The 21059-nt window shown below is 41.1% G+C and overlaps 1 protein-coding gene across 1 annotated transcript in view; it reads left to right on the plus strand.

The window, feature by feature from the left end:
* apaf1 (apoptotic peptidase activating factor 1) overlaps positions 1 to 21059 on the plus strand; it is a 55450-nt gene that overhangs the window by 20065 nt on the left and 14326 nt on the right. Inside the window, exons 22-26 of the mRNA XM_012869749.3 lie at positions 6806 to 6931; positions 8758 to 8889; positions 9042 to 9167; positions 10780 to 10905; positions 14517 to 14663. Of these exons, the coding sequence (XP_012725203.2) occupies positions 6806 to 6931; positions 8758 to 8889; positions 9042 to 9167; positions 10780 to 10905; positions 14517 to 14663 (657 nt within the window). The remainder of the gene's footprint in view (positions 1 to 6805; positions 6932 to 8757; positions 8890 to 9041; positions 9168 to 10779; positions 10906 to 14516; positions 14664 to 21059) is intronic.

Below are 21059 nucleotides of genomic sequence, written 5' to 3' on the forward strand. Positions count from 1 at the left end.
ATGATCTGGGGTTGCGTTCCAGCTCCAGGAGTCTGGACAGCTTGCCTTGACTGATCGGACTGTAAATTTTGTTTTCTACCAGAAAATCCTCAGAGAATCAATGCCTGGCTGTAAATTTTTCCTTTAAACTCAAGCTCCCCTGGGTTACACAGCAGGACAATGATCCAAAGAACACCAGCAAGTCTATGTATGCATGGCTCAAAAACAAATTAGGGCTTTCGAATGGCCTAGTCAAAGCCCGGACCCAAGTATGATTGAGCTGCCGTAGCATGACCTTAAACAGGCCCTTCATACTAGACAATTCTGCATGTGGCTCAATTAAAACCATTAATTAAAATGTAAAACACTGTCAGCTACAAACGCTTCATGGCAGTTGTTCATTCCAAAGGGAGCGCAGCCAGTTTTTAAGTGTAGGGGGCACATACTTTTTCACAGTGTTGCATTTTTAGATCTCTTCTCTCATACCCTCGTGCTGTCTGTGCGTTTTTAGTTTCTTTTCTTTGCTCCTTCTTAGTTCTGCAGCTCCTTTTAGTCTTGTTGCTCCCCTGCTATTAAAAACCTTGGTGTAGATCACGGTAGGCAGGGATTGGGATCCTGGTTTGTGACACTGTGTGTTCATTTGTATCTTTTCCTGTTTGGATGTTCGCTTCTATGATAGTTACCTTTCTATGATAAAACCTTTTTTCACAAGCAAGGTCTCCACAGACTGGAGTGTAGCGGCCGGGCAATCGTCCCGCTGCAGAGAGCAGCGCTAATTATTTAAGAGTTCCTGAAGAAGTTAAGCATTTGAGTTATTCTTCATCTCTGGACTCTTCTGCGCCCTCCTCCATGCTCCTGACCCACGAGGTAATTAATGGAGCAATTAGTGGAACAGGAGCACAGATGGGTTAATCTCTTGTACTTAAAGAGTCGAGAGGGGGAAAAAAAAAAAAAGAAAAGCGAAGTTGTCAGACGTAACCTTAAATATTCATTAAAGGACTTGGACCTGCAGCTGCTAAAATAGATGCTCAGACTGTGGCCATTCCTATGGCTAAACTGTTTTTTTCTTTTCTTTTCTAGCAGTTTTGGGAATCAGGAAGATGCATCAAAATGTGTGTAAATACACTTAAACACCCTAATTGGCAACCCTAATTTTTCCCTTAAAATGAAACGTAACCATTTGTATATAATAAATCATTTATTTTTTTAAGCTGGCCAGTCTCAAGGAACTGTGTAGTAATCCAGAACTGGGTGTGGATTTTTACAAATGAGAGCAGCCCTTATCCTCTTAAGACCTGAGAATTTCAGTCTAACGTAGACTATTGATACATAAAACTGACCAGTTTCTCTTCAATCATATGTTTTTCTTTCTCTTGACAGATCTGTAAATGAGGTTTGCAAGTGATCAGATTAACTGATCATTTTCAGGTGTCTAAAAGCCTATGTTTGGACCAAAGTTCTTAGGTTAAATTTACTCGTATCTTAAATTACAGATCCCCCGGTACACGGGTTTTAAAGTTTATATAGTGTTGATTTCTTGGGATAATCTTTGTTTTTTCTTTGTGTTGTATGTGCTGTTTCCCCCCCCCCCCAGATTTATTACTGTTTTTCTTGCCCACAGTGATTTATTTTCTTTCCTTTTTTCTGGCAATAAATCTCATTTAGTTGCTTGTAGATTTCTGTTTTGCGCTGTTATCTTCTCTGCAAACACCAGGTGGCGCACTTTGATTACATCCTGCAGCTATAAAATTACTGCAATACATTCTTTTTTTTTACCGTCCCTCATCTTGCCTCATTTATAACCAGTGCAGCAGAAGAAAATTAGCAATATATTTTTCAGTGACTTTCTCAGATGTCAGGTTGTTCTCCTGAAGTACAAACGTGATGCTTTTAGAGAAAATGTGCAGCAGAGAAGAGTCGGCGTGCTTTTAGCAGGCCGGACTACATCAGGTGTTTGTGTTGTGTGGCAGGTGTCAGGGCTGACAGCTAGTCAGGTGCTGAGGACAGTTGGCTGCAGGATCCGTCGACTGCTGACCTCCTACAGGGAAGTGTTGCTGGCTGCGGCTCAGTGCACAGGCAGGGTGCAGGTATCGTATGGTGGAGACAGAGTAGAAATTCTTGTTTCATTGATTCTTGTTTGCGTTTTTTTTTTTTTTTTTTGAAAGTCTGACAACAGAAAAAGGAATGACTATTCATTGTTGCGATCACAGTTTTTCCTAATCTTGCAAGACAAAACATCTTTCCACCTTGTTTCTTTCCACAACTGCTGATAAAAGCACTGAAAGCAGCTAGTCATCATTTTTTTCCCCACTGTAAAATGATCCTGCTTATCCACCTTATTTTTGACGGAAATACAGAGACAGTGAGTTGACGTTTTTTTGTGTGAGACTTCCGGTCGGTCACGTCCTGTCACTCTTTAGCTTGCTAAAAAGCGATTGGTACAGTTAGAGGCTGTTATAAAAACGACTGTAAAAGAAAGGTTAATGTGGAGCAGGAGTGTTTTTATCATCGACCGTGTACAAGAGCTGTGGATGCGAGGCGCCCTACTTCCTTTAACGCTAAAAATGAAACTAGCAATTAAGTTACAGCTTCATTTTTAAAGCTTGCTTAAATTTTAACGTTACAAGCTTGCATCAAGAGCTTTGGAACCACATCAGATTGGTACAATTTCAAACTTCAAGCCCAAACATGAAGTAGGCAGAACGTTTTGATATCCTTTTACAACATCAGTTCAATCCCAAACATTTAGCACTGCTATCTTTGTAAAATTAACTAACCAGCAATCTAATCACAACGAGGCAACAGTATGTTTTTGACTCAGACGATTCATTAGCCTACCTTCCATAAGATCGCCGCTGCGTGACTGAAGGACTTCCCCCTGGAGCCGCAGCACCAGAGCGGTCCGGCCGTCTGAGTAGTGCCGGTAGATGTAGTCAGGATCCATCAGAGTGAGCGTCGGACTTGCTTTGGCTTGAACGGACCTCAGCCTCCACGGATACCAGGTCATCGACGTTGCTATTTATTAACACTGAGCCAACTTTTCCACTGCGGAGGTTCGCCTCGGTAAAGTCGCATTGAAGAGCCATCCGCACCAAGTGACGACCCAAAATGGTTAAAAATGTCTTTAGGCCACTTCTTTATGTCATCCTCTCAGTCATGAATAGTTTGAGGCTGACCTGCCACTTCGATTGCTCTGCAATTTTTGGAAATGTTGCCGCGACAGTTTATCATTTCAGTGGAGCTACTGTTATTTGGCCGAGGGAAGCACTAAAACGGAAGTGCCGCACAAAGAAACTGAAGTTGGACCCATATTTGCTTCTGCGTTCGAAAAAAAGGTAGATACGGCGGCGCCTGTCATAAGTATCGACTCATGGTTGTAACTGGAAATGCAGGCCACACTTTTCAGGTTTTTACACCTATTTCCAGTAAAAACACATTCAAGTTTGTGGTTTCAAGCTTGACTAAATCTAAACGATTTAAGGGGTATAATTACTTTGCAAAGCACTCTATGGTCAGTTAATTTATTTTTTATCCTGAAAACCCTAGACTAAGACGCCTAAATTGTCCTACGGGGTCCTCGCACAGTCTGTGCAGCTTGCATGCCAGTGCTTGAAGCTTGACGAACTTGGCTGGCATGGCCTCAGGCTTTGTCTGCTCAGACGTTTCAACACTCTCATGTGAGTTCTGCATATTTTAGAGCCTGGTAAAAATCCCAAATGTTGCCACGTTGTGGAGGTTTCCTCGGGTCTCCCAGACCCACAGCTGTCGTGCTTCACTTTTAGTTGCTTTTTTTGTTACTTTGAGTAGTCGGTTACTAGTTAAACCTGGGTCCTTACGTTACTTGGAGGTAAGTTTTAGTGCAAGGATGCAGTGAAGATGGGAAAGAGCAGTTGGAAAAGAGGGCAGAGGAATGCCGTCTAGCAAAGGTCCAGTGAGCTTGGAGCTGAACCAGGGATTGTGCTGCAGAAGGGGCTTTTTTGCCCATATGGCTTGCTTTAAGCCTGTAAGCTATGGGTTACAGGCCACCCTAATTGTTGTGTGTTTTTGTTTCACGTTTACAGATATTAGTTAACGGACCTGGTAGTTCTGATATAGCAAAAACATTGTCACCAGGTTTCCTATTTATCTATAACAACTATTATATATATTTTAAGAAGCATTCAAATAACAGTTTTATAATAGACTCTAACGGTTGGTAGTTTTTCGGCCCCTCCGTGCTTGTATGTAGGTCTAAGGATTTCATCCCGATACCTCAATGGGATACCTAATCGTTTATCCTGGCCATCATGCTGAACAGTGTGTCAGGCAGCATAACGTTCACCTCAGCTTCTCCAGACCCTTTCACGTCTGTCATATGAGCTCAGAGTGAACCTGCTCTCATCTGTGGGAAGAACAGGGCACCAGTGAACCTGCTGATTCTGGTGTTCTCTGGCAAATGTTATTCGTGCTCCACGGTATAGGGCAGTGAGCTAAGGGGCCAACTAAAGGACGTTGGGCCCTCAGGTCACCTTCATGACGTCTGTTTCTAAAGGTTTGGTCAGAGACATTCACACCAACGGCTGGAGGTGACTTTGTAGGGTTTTGACAGTACTCGTCTTGTTCCTCGTTGCACAAAGGAGCAGACACCGGTCCTGCCCAGATCTCCTAAAGTACCTTACTGTCTCCTGGAATCTCCTCCATGATCTTGAGACCTAATGGGAGACACAGTAAACCTTCTGGCTATAACACGTATTGATGAGCCATCGTGGTGGAGATGGACAGCCTGTGCAACCTCTGAGGGGTCCAGGTATCATCTCATGGTGTCTGTAGTGACACTAACCCTGTTTGAATTCAAAACTATAAAAAGAAGCCAAACATTTTATGCTGTTGCTTAATGACCTATTTTTAGACAAACACTTCAAACTCAACCCTTTATTCAACTAAAGTTTTACCAGACTACAAGTTTTTATAAAAGAATAAAAGAACAAATGCTCTCTGATTTCTTTGAAGGGGGTGGAGCTTAGTGACGGAGCGTTCCTGGGTCTGTGTTTGTGATTGGTTGGGAGGATGTAGTGAGTAGTATTAATCTACATGGGCTGTGATGCAAGAGGAAGGAAAATTTGTTATTTTATTGAACTTTTTATTGACCTTTTTTTTTCTATTGCACCACACGTCTATCGATTGATGCACTGTATATTGTTATTGAATTGTCGTCCAGCTCTAATTAGTGATGAGGATTAGTAATGCTAACTTACTGTAAATAGAAGCTTGTGTGTTTGTTGAGATTTCCAAAAGACCTCCAACATTTCCAAATCCAGCATACTCCCTAACAGGCCGAGGTTAAAAGCTTAAATGATAAAACTACGTAACTTAGCTGTAATACATTAAGGCTTCTAAAGGCTCCCTGCTTAAAAGTAGCAGCCCTGAATCTAGTCCAAAGTACCTCAGCGGGAAAGGATTTCTTTTAAAAATAACTTTTAACAGCATATGTGCTTCCTTTGACTTAATTTCTAAAAACCGGACTTGTGCTGAAAATGGACAACTTTCAGACTTCTTCACTCAGACGGCATAGAAAAGAAGTTTGCTTAATATCAGGTTTTTTAGTTGTAAACTGGCCCGTCACCAGCCCAGTTTTTGATAACAACTCTAGGTGTTTGTGTGAATTTAGCAATAGTTCTCAGTCAAAAGATTTGAGTTTTAATATAAAAATGTTATGTTATTGGCTACAAAAACATGGGAAAGACCGCCTGCTTGACAATCATTGACACTCCTCACCAAGGAGGTAAGCTAAAAAGATGTCTGTTCCAAGCATACAGTATTAATGGAAAGTTGAGTGGAAGGAAAATGTCTAAGTCTACACGAGTGTGAAGCAAACCATTCACAAATGTGTGGATAATTCATCAGTTATATACATATATTTTTTAAATTTTGAGATGCACCTGCCTTTTTAAAAACATGGAGACTAAATCTTCAGGGTTTTAACACATAGGAAATCATCAGGTTTTTTTTGTTGTACAAATACTAGTAAACATTAACTTTCAGGCACTGGTCAGGATCAGATTCTTACTGTATTGTAACCTTCAATGAAAAGAAATAAAAATTCTCAGTATTTACACTGAAATCTAAAAAGCAAGAGTTAGTTTTTACTGGTGTGAAAGTAATATAACAGATTAATTACTACAGCTGCAGTAATCTTATCTGTAACATCTATATTTGGTCTGATAATTAAGCACAAACTTGAGGTAAATCCAGGAAAAAATACCCGTTAAACCTTCTCATGGTTTTCCAGTAAATGTGCTCATTGTGCAGAATATTCCACCTTTTAACAGGGATGATGTAGCAGGCTAATATTAGCTGATTAATTATTTAGGCTGTCTGCTTGAGGGGCCAGCCTGCATTAAACTGCTCAACACCCCGCTGTAGTTTGAAAAAGGTTACTTTAGCGTTAGGATGGAGTCACTTCCTCTGCTGGCTCACGTAAACAACTAGAAGTTTTGAAACCCTAACTAATATTTATTAGTGTTTAGCTTTAAGGTTATTTGCAGAGATCTCCAGGCCAAAATATTTAGCCTGGAGATCTTTGGCTTTTAAGGACTATTTTTAATGGAAAAGTCCGTGTTATTGTAAGTATTCTCCACTGCTGTGTTGTAAAAATGTGTTTGGAGCACGGAGCCTTGTTTCTCTGGAGCTCACCGCCATCACAGATCCACAGGCAGCGCTATCCGTTATTTATCGTTGTAAAAAATAAATAATAATAATAATAATGCATCCGAAGTGTGGCCTGTTGGCTGCAGACGTGATGAGGGAGTGGTTGAGCTGCTAACCTTTCCTGCTTTGCTCCTTCCAGGTGTTGGAGCTGCCCTCAGGGAAGCTTTTAGCCACCCTGCCGGGTCACACCAAGACCGTGCTCCACTGCCAGTTCTGCCAGGACGGGGAAACACTCGTCACCTCCTCAGAGGACACCACCATCAGGGTAGGATAGGCTTCCTCTCTTTTATCTCCTTTATTTAATGGGCCGTCATTTCACCTCTTCTCCTAACTTGATGCAAAGATATTAATTCTTTTTTTTTTTTCCGCCTCCATGCCGATCCTTCACCTTGAGAAAACTACCTGCTGCGCTGAATCATTCCTCAGCAATGTTTGGGTCTCTGCTGTTTTTAACCTTCTCCCCCCACCTGTTAAACTCTCCGTTGGCCTCCTCACCTCTCCATTCTTCATCCCTCCTCCGCTGTGCCTCTCCTCCTGCTCCGGGCTCGCTCTCTCGCTGTTGTTTCCTCTGATGACCGCATGCAACTGCCTCTGTTTGTCTGCGGATCGTGTATAAGGCCATTCCGCTCCGTCGCCCTCACCATTCCTGCTCTGCCGCTCATTTTCCCCTTCCCCTCTCATCCCTTTCTTTTTCTTCGTCTCCGTCTTTCGGTTTTGCCCACGGACCAGTCCACTGCAGCACTCAGTCCCCCCCCCACCCCCCCCCCCCCCCCCACACCCCCCTCCATCTCCGACAACACGCCGCCTCATTTTGCATTCATCCGGCTGCCGCCTGCAGCATCGCTATTCTCAGGCCGTCCGCCGCTTATTCAGAAAATATTCCGATTCATGCTGCTTGACATGTGCTCCAGAGGAAATGGAGGCGTGTATTTAGATGGCAATGCCAACTCAAAGTGAATTTAAATGAGACCCAAGTTGGTCGATGACGGGTTCTAACCTTCATAGGAATAAAGCAGGGGGGGAAATGCAACATTGTGCAGCGGGGTATGATGGATTGTGGCCATTTCTGACTTCAGATGCCTCTAAGTTTCTGTGGATTTATCCGCCGGCCTGCATAACACAGCTGATCTGGATCTGCAGACCCCAGGTTTTCACTCCACGCATGCATTTTGTGTTTGCTTTCTGTGTAAAGGCTAAAGATGGGAAAATGTAGGTCCACAGTTGGAACTGTGCACTCGGAGTCCTCCATAAATGTAAACTATCTGCACCACATATTAGGGACAAGGTTTAAGACTGACGGTTGCATAGAAGACTCATAATGGTGAAATTTGTTGATTTTTTTTCTCTCATACTGTTTGAGTTTAACCAAAACTGGAATGTTGGTTTAAAAAAATGTATTGTTTTATATATAAGAGTAGTTGGAGTCTGGGGGAAAACAAATTGGTTTTCATTCATTTTCACATCTGGATTAATAAGGAAAATTAGTGTAAAAAAAAAATATATATATATATTTGCATATCCAGACTTCCTTCCCTGTTCTGAAAGTCCATCGTCTTCTTGGTTCCACATCTGAGGAGTGTAGAAATAGCTGTGATCATTTCATGCTTGACCTTTTTATTAGTTAGTTTCAAAATGATCCCGAAGGAACTTAGACCCGTGGAAATTTGTGCCGTTTTGACATTTAAATGTCTAATAACCCTGGTTTGAACATTTTCATGCTGAATAAAAGTATTTTAACAAAAAAATAAAACGGTTTTCTTTCCACCCAAGAATCCAGACTTGTCCACTGCTGCCCATAATCTGGTCAATTTATATAATATTCTTCTTTTTATCTGATGCAGCTTCAAAATAAACAATTAAACCACGTGAAAAGCTGCTGCAGTTTACCTGCAGTTTTCATACCAAAAAGCAACTTTGGGATTCTAAACATAGCAAGTGTCTATTCTATGTCGAATTTTAGCTTTTGGATAAACATTGTGATCATTTAACCCCCCTTTTTTATTTAGAAATTGTTTAAGAAAAGTTACCAAACGCTGTCCTGCTATCAGACATGGAGGCCTGACAGAGCGCTCCCCTTATCATTCTGTGTAGGTGTGGAAGTGGAGATCAGGCGAGTGTAAAGTACTTCAGGGTCACAAGGAGCAAGTCCGATGCTTCGCTTTGCTCGGCGAGTCAACAAATGAACCGAAGCTGCTCTCCTGGTCCTTTGATGGAACTGTGAAGGTGAGCCTGACACACACACACACACACACACACACACACACACACACACACACACACACACACACACACACACACACACACATTTTCACTACATCTAACAGCAGCGTAAAATCCGACCACAAATAATCTGTCCTTCCTCCGCTCTCTTCCAGGTGTGGGACGTGGAGAGCGGGGAGAAACTGCAGGACATCGCGGCTCATCAGGGAGCCATTCTGTCCTGTCACGTCTCGCCAGACAGATGTCTCTTTGCAACCACCTCTGCTGACAAGACCGCTAAGGTTCAACACCGACAAACGACGCGTATCTATTTCTGCCCGGAGTGACAGCGTGACCCATTACACACGAGCGTCCCTCTCTCAAAGCTCTTAATATGTCGCCCCAAGTGATGTCTGAGGGTAAAAAGTTTCTCACGCAGGGAGGCGAGAGACCTTAGAGATTAGCATCAGATGGCTGCAGGCCTGGTGACTTAGCCGCAGGTTAGTCTGTCCTTCTACATCCAAATGCATCTCAAGGTCCTGCTGGCCAAGCAGCCCCGCAGGTTAGCTGCCCACAGCCGACCCGCCACCCTCTCTGGACGTAGCCTTTGCCAGGTTGCTGCGTACGACGCCTCTGTGCATAACCTTGGGTCGACTTTGACTGAAAAGGCTGAGAGAGATGCTCTTTTCTGCTAATGGAGACCGTCTAATTTCAACTCGGTTTATTTTTATAGACGTAATGGTCTAATTCATCTCCATATGGAATATATCACATTTAAGTCGACCCTGTGCTTTTAAATACAGCCCAATCATTGGATGCAGCCCAATTAGATACAGTTAATGAAGAAATATATCTTAGTAATTTGCTTAGTAACCTAAATAAAGAATATAGAGAAATTCGGGGTGAAGTGCATTCTGCAGTAACACAGCATGTTCTGTGACGACGGTTCTTCTCACCATGAATCATTGTTCAGCAGTGGGATTACAGCCTGCGTGCTTCAGGGTCTCCAACAGTTATGCAATCCTTGTTTTTTAACTATTTTTATTGCAGCACCAAAACCAACCCCAAGCCAATGTTTTCCACCTTTTTTGTTAAATAACTCGATCAGAAGCCCCCCCGGTACCGAGTTTCACATGGGAACTTGGGTTTGGTTGCCCGCCAATCCGGATCCTCGCAGCGCGCGTGTGTTTTTTTTACGGATTTGCCAAAGATCATAATTGAGGTGTGTGTGTGTTTATTGGGCTGGTCTGCAGCCAGACACATAGTCCTTGCTCTCCAGACCGAGTTGGGGCTTTGCTGGCTCGTAGAAACGGCAAAAGAAACACACAACCGCCGACGTCCCTGCTTTCCATCTGTCTCGAGGTCAAACTGAAAAGTGTAGCTTCTAAAGTCTTTCAGAAGCATCACTGACTCCTCTGCTGTGTTCTTTGCTTATCCATTTCCCCCAGTTCTGTTTGCCGTTATGTCTGCCAAATGAAGTGCATAATTAGAGGTTGAGTTATTTCTTATGCAACGCAATATGCAAAAGATCGTGACGGAGGTAGGAAAGAAAGCAAAGCAGGGGCAAAGCACAAACGAGGAGGGGGAAAGAGATCTCAAACAAAGGAGCTGGAGCGCCATAAAGCAAGCTGTGCAAGATTTATCAGGGCGACGACTGTTGCTGTGTGTTTATACCGTGCAGATGGCATGCATCTTATCTCCTGAATCCTCCTTTTGTTTTGTTTTTTAAAGGTTTTAAACGCATCATAAAAAAAAAAAAGTCAGGTTCTCATGAATATGTAGAACTTTGTAACTCATTTCGGTTTTACTAATTGCATACAATTATGCAGATCTGGTTTTAATCAAATCTGAAAGGCTTGTTTTCTCTGCATAATTGATTTTTTTTTTTTTTTGGCCTTTCAACCCACCCCTTAGCTGTGGAGCTGCGAGTCCTGGCAGTGTGCCTTCACCCTGAGAGGTCACCAGGAGTGTGTCCGAAGCTGCCGCTTCTCCTGGGACAGCAAACGCCTCGCTACAGGCGACGACAACGGAGAGATCCGGGTGTGTACCCGGGAGATTCAGCCCTCCCTTTCTTTTAGCACTCCGTATTGTGTTGAATTAAAGGGATTGGAGTTTTTTTTTTTTTTTTATCGCGCAGCACGGACTGAATGCAGCGACGGCGCCTCAAACCGTCTAATTTCCCGCTCAGAATACAAAAAGCAATTAAAGCAGTCAACATTTATTCCCAGAAATCATCCTCTAATTACATGTCATCACTCATTTAGGAGTAAGTGCTTACTAATACATCATGATTACTGCAGCGTATGCACATAGGGAGGGGTTGAGATGAAAGACGGGAGGCGGGGTCCCTTTCACCAGGAGGTGCAAACTAAAGTCGAGGGGGTGCATGAGGAGGAGGAGACGTCTGACGGTGGGAGGAGAAGGGGAGCCCAAATTGGATCTCCAAGGCTCTGCGGGCCTCAAGTGCATGAGCAAGAAAAAAAAAATCCCACAAAGTTAAATTAAACAGTCTAAGAGAATGAGAGCAATAATCAGGCTGCACCAGAAAATGGCGCAGCAGTGGTTTGGAGACGGTTTTTAATGCTCTGTGTAGGTCCCCAGGTTTAATAGTTTCAATATTTAGAAGTGACTCATCCATCGGATAGAATTATAAGGAAATTTATTAAAAGTTGGTTATTGTAAAAAGTCAAACCTTGATGGTGACCCTGAAGTTTGAATCTGGATTGTAGCCTCTGATTGGGCTCTAAAAGCTGCGTTTTAATATTTCTGTTTGGTCATGTTTACTCCAAAATCTTCTTTGGTTGGTCAAACTGGACTGAGATTCTTTAAGACACAGTGGGAGGTGTGTAGAACGAATATTTTTTACTTAATAAAACTAAAAAAAAGACTATTTAAATGTTCTTTTGGGCTTCAGGCCTCCTTAGGTGGAGATGAATCTAGCAGCCAAAATATAAAGACGGTTCACACTCTTTTAAACAAAGCATATTTATTTAAAAATGACTCTGTTTGTGATTACAGAAAATCGCGATTCTTATATATTTATGACGCAAAACACATCAAAAATAATGCTAAGATTATAAAACATATACTATCACACTGAAGGTTTATTATATGGAATTTGATGACAAATTTCAATATTTAAAATGTTATGTCACAAACTGTCTGCAAAACCATTGGGGTCATCTATGCTTATCCTAGCTGAGTCTCAAAGGATATTAAAAACATACAGTATGGGCCCAAGTTCTTACTATCAGCTGCCCCATATAAAACCTGTGTAGACCACTAACTGGGGGCCAATAGGAAACCAACAGAAAAACCCTATTTTATATATATATTTTTTTTTTACGAAAGTATGATTTTTTTTTTTTTTTTTTTTTTCACAACTGAATAAGTGCACTGCAATTTAAGTTTGAATTTATGAGATTATCAGTGTTTGTATCAGTGTAACTTTATTATCGTCCCCTTGGGGAAATTTTTCTTGCAGTCAGGTAGAAAAAAAAGCACAATTACTCCCGGGAAAACATCGGTACAAACATCAATTAAAATCACAAAGCAATCACATTTTGTATTTATCTGAATTATGGTCTGAGTAATGAGAGTTTTTTCCATCTGCTGGTCGTTGCCTTAGGCTGCTTCCAGATGGTAAGAGCTAAAATTCACCATGAAGTGGGTGATAAGGAGAGTGGAGGATACTTTTGGACTTTTTATGTGACTCTCTTTTAAAAACATGTTTGTTAGATCAGGTAATAGTTTTGCTGGCCACTTTTACTGTTTGTTTCATTCTGCTCCTGTCTCCTACTGATGCTTTACCATACCAGGCAATAAAAGCAAACATGAGGACAGGCTCTATAATACCACAGTTAACTTACACATTTTCATCAGTCAAACAAAACGATCCTTCTCAAAGTGATTAATGTAGAGGAGGAGTTTGAAAAAGAGTGAAAATGCAACCAATTTCCAGAGAGATTTAGAAAGTTCATTAGACAGTCAGAAGAAATCTTTATTTGACTATTACAAAAGATTACTGGAAAGTTTGGGTCGCCATGAGGAAAAACAGTCACGTCAATACAAAGGTAGCTTCCATTCAAGCTCATAGGTTGCTAAAAACATTTGCAGTGTATAAAAGATCTCGCACACCTTCAAGTGACGAGTATGAACAGTGTTGGATCCAACGTCATGACTTGCAAATTAAAAACAATTGTTTTGGGATGCCTGAATACTTCCTTTAGGCGAGGCAAATTTATTTGTATCGCATGTTTCAGTACAAAGACAACGCAAAATGCTTTACATGATTTAAAATATAGGAAAATAAAAACAGAATAAAAGCAAGTTGGAATATAATAATGTAGAAAAAATTTAAACAAAAATGGAAACTAAAATTAAATATTAAAAACAGTTGGACTACAAACTTATGTTTTAGTAAAACAGATTAATGGGAATAGTTAAAGGCGATCCTAAACGAATGTGTTTTTAACCTTGCTTTAAAGGAACTCAGGCTTTCAGCACTTTTACAGTTTTCTGGAAGTTTGCTCCAGATCAGTGGAGCATAGGAACTAAATGCTGCTTCTCCATGTTTGGTTCTGGTTCTGGTTCTGGTTCTGCAGAGCAGGCTGGAGCCAGAGGACCTTAGTGGTCTGGAGGGTTGATACACTGATAACAAGTCTGTGATGTGTTTAGGTGTTAAGGCATTCAGTGATTTATAGACTAACAGAAGTATTTTAAAATCTAAAATTAGTCCTGATGTTGGGGTCCTGCTGACAAAGACGCTGCATGTGCTCACCTGGGAAGGTCCCATCAGCTGCATGGCGCCAGGATCAATTCTCCGTCGGCCTGCAGCTTCAGATCAATGAGCCATTTAAATGCGATGTGTGAGAAAATCTAAAATTGGAAGAATTGGATTCTTCTTTATGTAATAAGGTGTTTTCTGCTGCTAATGCACACTAAAAGTCTAGCAGAGTCTCAAGATCGTATGGAAATGGTTTTTGCCCTGGTGATGGTTTCTGTTAAGTTGTTCTAAATAGACTAGTTTTAGTCAATAATTCAGTTTAATAAAAAAAAGTTTATTTTCCAAAGGGAAATTAAATGTTGCAGCTGATATTATGCAGGTTTACTGTGATTTTTTTTTTTTTACACTGTTTACATTTCAATTGTTTACATAAACCGCTGCTGCATCTTTATCCTGAAATCTACCGCAATTTACTGTGATCTTTCAAGCTGTATGCAAACGAAATTTCTTTCTGTACGCACTTTGTACATACAAAATGACAATAAAGTTGTCTAAGTCTAAGTTCTTCAAAGAGTTGCGGTAGATATTGATGGCTGTCAGCTGGAGGAATCTTCTGGGGAGAGCTTGTTCTCGTACAATGTTGGACAATGTTTTTCTTTTTTCTTATTTATGCATATAAATCTTTTGTTGAAGTTCACCTCCAGTAAAACACATTTAGTGCTGAAATGGGGTCTGTAAATTGTAACGTTATCTACAAGACTTTGTCACGTAATGTGACATAAATGTAAACATTGTAGTTTTCTAGAGTAGGGCTGTACGATTTTTGCCGAAAAATCTAAATTGCAATGTATTTCAACCATAATTGTGATTGCTATTGAATTTTGACTTTGCACATGTGTGAATTTTTTTTTTTTGTTCATCACAGATCTGGAGTGTCAAAGACGGCTCTTTGCTGAAGGTCTGTTCCCAGGAAAGTAAAGACGGCATGGACTCTCTACACGGAGGCTGGGTGACTGATCTGCACTTCTCCCCGAACAATTCCCTGCTCGTTTCAACCGGTGGCTACATCAAGGTACGCTGATGTCAACGTACAATTTATGGGTGGAGCTCATTGTGGAAAAAGACAAACGCACAAATGTTTGATATTACAGGCACACCTCAATAAAATAGAATATGGTGAAAAAGAAAGTTCCATATTTTTGCACCATATGCCTCTTTGCTGAAGGAACATTTATGTTGCCATACATCCAGAGTAACAAAAGATTTCTCATTCCAATATTGCCTTGGAGCTATAAAATCAATCAACATAGGGGGACTTCCTGCGGCAAGTAGCTGTGCTGCGGTACTTGCAGCAAATGGATGCTTTAGACAACATGTTCTTTTGTTATTTAATCAGTATAACCTTTTCAATAAATTCCTATATCCATGGGCTGGCACGAGGGACATCCTGCAGATATTTAAATTCATGTTTTGAACAAGATCTAAGCTGAGTGTGGTGTGTAGTTTAATGTTCATTTGTTTATATCTATTTGGAAAGGGATTTGCCTGTACTTATTATCCATCTATCCATTAATTTAAATATTTAAATTACAAATGTGGTATAATGGTCAAATTATTACATTTTAGAGTATTAAAAGAGTTAAATTACTTTAGAAAAATACTCAATGCTTGATTGGGGCAATGTGAGCTGCGGCCGGGCCAGTTCTTTCAGCCATTCCTGTAAGTTCTTGTTCCTGACTGATCGCCAGTTTGGGACCAGTACACTGCAAAAACGGATCTAAAAATAAGTAAAATGTTCTTAAAGTTTGTGTGTTTGTCCTTGATTTGAGCAGGTAAATAAGATGATTTGCCAATGGAATAAGATTTTTGCCCTTAAAATAGGAACAACTCATCTGTATCATCTTATTTCAAGTGCAGGATGTCTAATTATCTTATTTTACGGGTCAAAATACTCATTCCATTGGCAGATAATCTTATTTACCTGCTCAAATTATGGACAAATACACTAACTTTAAAAACATTTTCCTTATTTTTAGATCTGTTTTTGGGGTGTAAGTGGAATATTTTGTGAAGCCATTGTAACAGAAGGAAAACACCATTATATTATCACTTATTCTCACTTGCAGAACACTGCCCATGTTCAAAATAGGGCTAAACCATAAAGTACAACACATGTAAGAGATCATTTAGAAAATCTGATTTTAATTTATTTGCACGACTCAAAAAATGGCAAAAAAAATTTGATTTCAAACCTGTTGAATTTGCTGTGAGGCTGATATGACACCAACTGTTTAGCAGGGAACCTGATTTGAAAGGAACACCAGGCTTACGTTGGAGGCTCTGCTCTCAGTCGCTCTGGCAGCAGGACTGGCTGCTGCAGCCAGTTCAGTCGGCTTCCCAGCAGTTCCCAGATAAGCCTGCATCTATTGCGAGGATCATTACTGCTAAGGAAGGCAGAGAAATAAATAAACATTGGACACGTTGAGCTGGAGTTGGTGTAAGGGAGCAGATGGAGGGAAGCAACCGTCGTCTGCCAATCTAGCGGGCATTAAAATAGCACTAAAAGCAAACGATAAGAAGAAGATGAGGCAGAGTTAGCTTAACGCTGTATTGAGGGATGAGCTGTTTCTCTTCTGTCTTGCCGTATTGTTGGGAGTTCTATTGCTCCAGATTGACTGAAGCGTTACCTCAGAGAGAGCCATCAGGGCCACCCTGTGATGAGACTGGAATTGGCGTCAGCCTCATCGTTGCTGCCTTTACTCTTACGGCAGATAGGGTCACAGAGCGGGCGGGCGGCCTCAGCCCGGCTGTGATTGGCTGTTTGTTGAGCAATGATGTAATTCCCCTGGGAGAGCACTTCTGATCGATGAGGCTTTATGTTGGAAGATAACTCCTGTGTGTGTGTGGGAGCTGACATGTGCTTTTGTGTGTGTGTGTGTGTGTGTGTGTGTGTGTGTGTGGGTTGATGTTTCAGCTGATAGCAGTGGATGCTGCTGTTTGGGCCAATCATATCATGATGGCACCTACAGCAGATAGCGATTGGTGAGATCAGAGACTCGGGGAATGAACTGAACCATAACGAGCTGTTTCTCATTTACCGCTTCCATTAATTCATGGATTTTATGGTGCTTAGCACTTTATTATAAAGTCAATTCATTATAGCGATGTGCATATTGGACATTTCATCCTTTTTACCTGAGTATGCCCTGTTATCGATAATTGTGCATTATTTACTCAAGCTTTTATTTTTATTTTTTCCTTTTCCTTTTGGCGTTTCTGATGAAGCTCATCCTCTGCTGCTTTAGAACTATCTTTAGATTAGACCAGCTTGTTTTTTTCCCCCTACTGTGCGTAACTCTGGTTTTTGCCACTGTCAAACCCGAATTTCCCTATTGTGAGACCATAAAGGAATTTCTTCATCTTTGTTGTTCACCGTTAGTTTTTCACCACATCTAGTCTTTTTGAAAATCAAGTTTGGGTTCATCTGACCAGAACAACTTGTTAATTTATTTATATTTTTTAGATGTTTGCTTAATTGTTTGTGTTTGTTGCAAACTCCAAACAGGGCTTCACTAACAGGAGTTCGCTAACAAACTTTTGAGGCCTTCACAGAGCAGCTGGACTCATTAAATTATAAACCGCTGGACTCCGTTTACCAGTGCAGTGAATTGATTGAGCTGGATTTTATTTCCAGCTATATGAAAGGCAGCTGAATACTAATGCACGCCACATCTTTCACATTCTTTTGTTTGTAAAAGAGAATCATTTTCCTTCCCCTTCAGACGTTTGGATACCCCTGAACCATATTTTTTTAAACTTATAACTAATCTTTTGAAGGAAACCACGCGACTCGACGTTTCTAAAGTAGATCAATATCTAGTTTAATTAACATTCATTCAACAGAAGGCGTTTTTTCCCATCTCACTAAAGTAGTGATCGCACAGAAATACCCCTCCAAACGACCGCATCTTTCAATCATCCCCATAAATATATTCAGCCGTGTTGCCTTGATGGATCAGCTTGTGGACGTGACGAAAGGTGATGGATTATTTTGCCATATGACTTTTAGAGAACGTCCTGTCCGTCACTGTAATTACCACGATGGACTGGCTGCGTCTGACGGATAATAGAGCCAACAGAGCCGCAGAGCGCAGAGATGATCTTTAGTGTCAATCTGTTTTAATGAGTATTGTCAGCGTGTCTTCTTGTGCATCCCATATGGAGGTCCAGTACATGTTGTTTTATTATTGCTATCTAATATCCTTTTAAGATGAGATCCAAACCTTAAATCCTTCTTTTCAATTACCAGTGTGGTTAAAATAATGTTTTTAAATGGTATAAAAAATTCATAGAAGTATTATTTTGTAATTTTAATCAGTCTTGTAAGGATATTTGGTTTGCATTTATTCCCAGCTGGGGCGAGGAAGAGACTTTATTCATTGAGGATCAAAGAGATTGAGTTAACTCTGCGTTGGATGGCAGACCAAGAGAGACTGACCAATGGAGGACCTATACTGCCGTAAATGGGAGATATCATGCCAAATCCCCCTTTTTTAGCAATTAAATAAATTTTGTTTGTACTTGGAGTCTCTAGGGGTGCAGAAAATTTGAATGTAGTTTGTCCAGGTGCTGCGTAGATATCTTATTTTTGAAGCTGCTCTGTTTCTGTTACACCTTTTTGAACAATAACATCACAGTATTCGCTGCAGGGCTGCTTAACGAGGTCACGGACTTCCAGCTTACCAGTTTTGGAAATCTGCCATTTTTATTTCTGAGTGATTTTTGTAGTCCAAGCTGAAGGATGCCAAAGTTACAAGTGGATGAGTCAAACTGTCCCCCCAGCATACTGGGTGGAGTGGAACGCTCTGCGACCTGGAGGGGGCTGTGGTGTGAAGTGCCTCCTTTAGATTTAAAGAGACGGCACCAAAACGAGTTGTTTTCTGACGCACATCAGGACAGGGGTAAAAACATGGGGGTAAACTAACGACGAATTCAGAGCAAAACCTAACAGTTCCACTTTATATATACCACAACTGAATGATATCAAAATGAAAAGGAATACCTAGAAAATGTCTCTGTGCTCTTATTCTCAGTTTTACATTTTTCTATTTTCCTCCTTTATCCATAGATTTGAATGTATTGCTATTATTTCTGCCCCCCTTTTAAATCATTCAATTAAAAATTGTTTTAAAATGTCTATTTCTTTGCCATTATTGTTCAGCACACTTTCAAAATAAAAGCATGCCTCAGAAACTTACTGTTTCCCCCTTCTAATCAGAAGAAAAATTAAATAAGAACCTCAATGTTAAAGTCTTCAAATCTTTCTAATATCTTCTAAGACTTTCAGATATTATTTTTTCCAAAAAATAATACATGCATATAAAAATGACCAAACTGATGATTATTGTAGACAGTTTCTACTGTACTGTAGTAAAACATCCAACTTTGAAGATTGCAGCAACTCCATCTTTGTATCAGCAAGATGTTTTTGGAGATAATCTCGTAAAAACTATAAATCCAGATCTTCTGCTTCTCTGCGGTTCTGACAGGGTTAATATTTACACATCATCCCTTGTCGCTGTGACAGCTGTTCCTGGAAGAGAGGCGTAGTTTTAATGCAGACGAGCCAAAGAGGCTGTTTGTCTTCTCAGATTCAGTGGAGAGTTTTCAGCCTTCACATCCTCTCTGATCTCGGCTCCGAGCACCAGACGCGTTCCACGGAGCGGCTCGGTGTGCAGCGGCGGCTGCTGAGCGGGAGGATGCTGTTGTTGGTCTGATGAGAGCCGGAGAAGTGACAGCGGGTGACGTCTCCCAGAGCTGGTGCTCAGATTGACGCAACAATGAGTCCCAGAGCGTTCAGAGTCCTTCTTGTTTGCTTCTCTTGGTCCTGTTTGCTTTTTTAACTTGCCGCTGTCAGTGTTTTTGCCTTAATCAGCTCTCAAGAAGCTTTTATTTATTTATTTTTATTCATCTCAGCCCTCAGCTCCTTGTTCTCACTGTGTGATTTAAGACTCCCCCTTGTCTGTATGCTTGGTTGACTTGTATTAGTGTAATTAAAAGCAGCGGGCCATTGTGTGGGTGTATATGCATGTCTAATTCCCCGTTGTGTAAAGGTAACAGTAATTAAGCCCTTCTCGTGCGTCTCATCGACAGTGTGGCTCTTTATGTAACAGGAAACTTGTGTGTTTTGGTCCATCTGGTTGTAAAACAGCCTGCTGATGTAGCGGGGTGGTACGTACCTCTGAGAGGGCCGACTCTAACTGGTCCTCTGTCCTCCGTCTGCTTCGCGTCCTGCTTGTCCTGTCTCACACCTGGCCTTGAGACACACACACACACACACACACACACACACACACACACACACACTCCTCAAAAGACAACGAGACAATTCGTCACAGTGTCGGTGTCCAAGAGGGAGGCGGGAGGTGTGAAAAGGCTCGTCGTGACTGCAGGCACACGCTCTTACCCAAAAGCCCAGAATAATTCACACCATCATCTTGCAAAAAACAAAACAAACAACAACAACAAAAAAAGAACAGAAGCACAGAGGTGTGTCTTTTTAAATCTTGACACAGATTTTAGTAATCGTGTCAGATTTTATTATAAGAGTCAAAGGACCATTGTACTTGACATTCATCATGTAAATTCTTTCACATCTTTATGTCCAAAAAAAAAAAGCCTGATTATGAACTGCATTGTCCTGATCTAGCACATAAAATTCCATTAAAATGTATTAAGGTTTGTTTGTAACGTCATAAAATGTGGAAATTAAAACTAGGGGATATGAATAGTTTTGCAAGAACCCGTAAAGCCCTTTTCTTTCCCGTTTCACCACGTCTAGATTCTGCATCGTGATTGGCTGATTCTTCTTTTACAAGAGGTAGAAGACACTTGCCTGATGAGTTTGGCCAGTGAGCGCATGTTCCCAATTCACCAAAGTGTTAGCTCTGAAGTGACCAGAGTGCTGGTGACCTTTTATCCCCAACATCCTTTCACACGGCAGCAAATATTCCCGCTTAGCTTCTTCTACACGTTCTTGTTGCCACTGAAACAGCCACATGTTGATATGCAGTCTATCTACTACGCAAACACACTTCCGGGCTGTGAGCACCCAGATGCATCGGTGTGTTTAAGATGACTGGTCTCCCCTGCCATCACTGTTGACACACATCACCTATCAGAAGTGCCTGTGATGGCGCTGAAAGAGAGAAAACCTCAATTTCACCTCACCTTGGCTTTCTTATCTTTTCCTCACATTCATTCCCAGTTTTTTTTTCCCTCAAGACCTTTTCTTCCTGTGTTTTCCTCAGGTGTCTCACCGTTTCGCACCTTCATTTCATTTTTCCTCTGTCATTTCCGTTGTTTATCGACTTCTGTGACCTTCATGCTTGCTTCCTGCACTGTAGAGACTTCTTACACTTTTTTTCCACTCCTGTGCCTTGAGGTTTCTTTTGTGATTGTGTTTTTA

Source organism: Fundulus heteroclitus, chromosome 17, assembly GCF_011125445.2.
Source record: "Fundulus heteroclitus isolate FHET01 chromosome 17, MU-UCD_Fhet_4.1, whole genome shotgun sequence".
NCBI lineage: Eukaryota > Metazoa > Chordata > Actinopteri > Cyprinodontiformes > Fundulidae > Fundulus > Fundulus heteroclitus.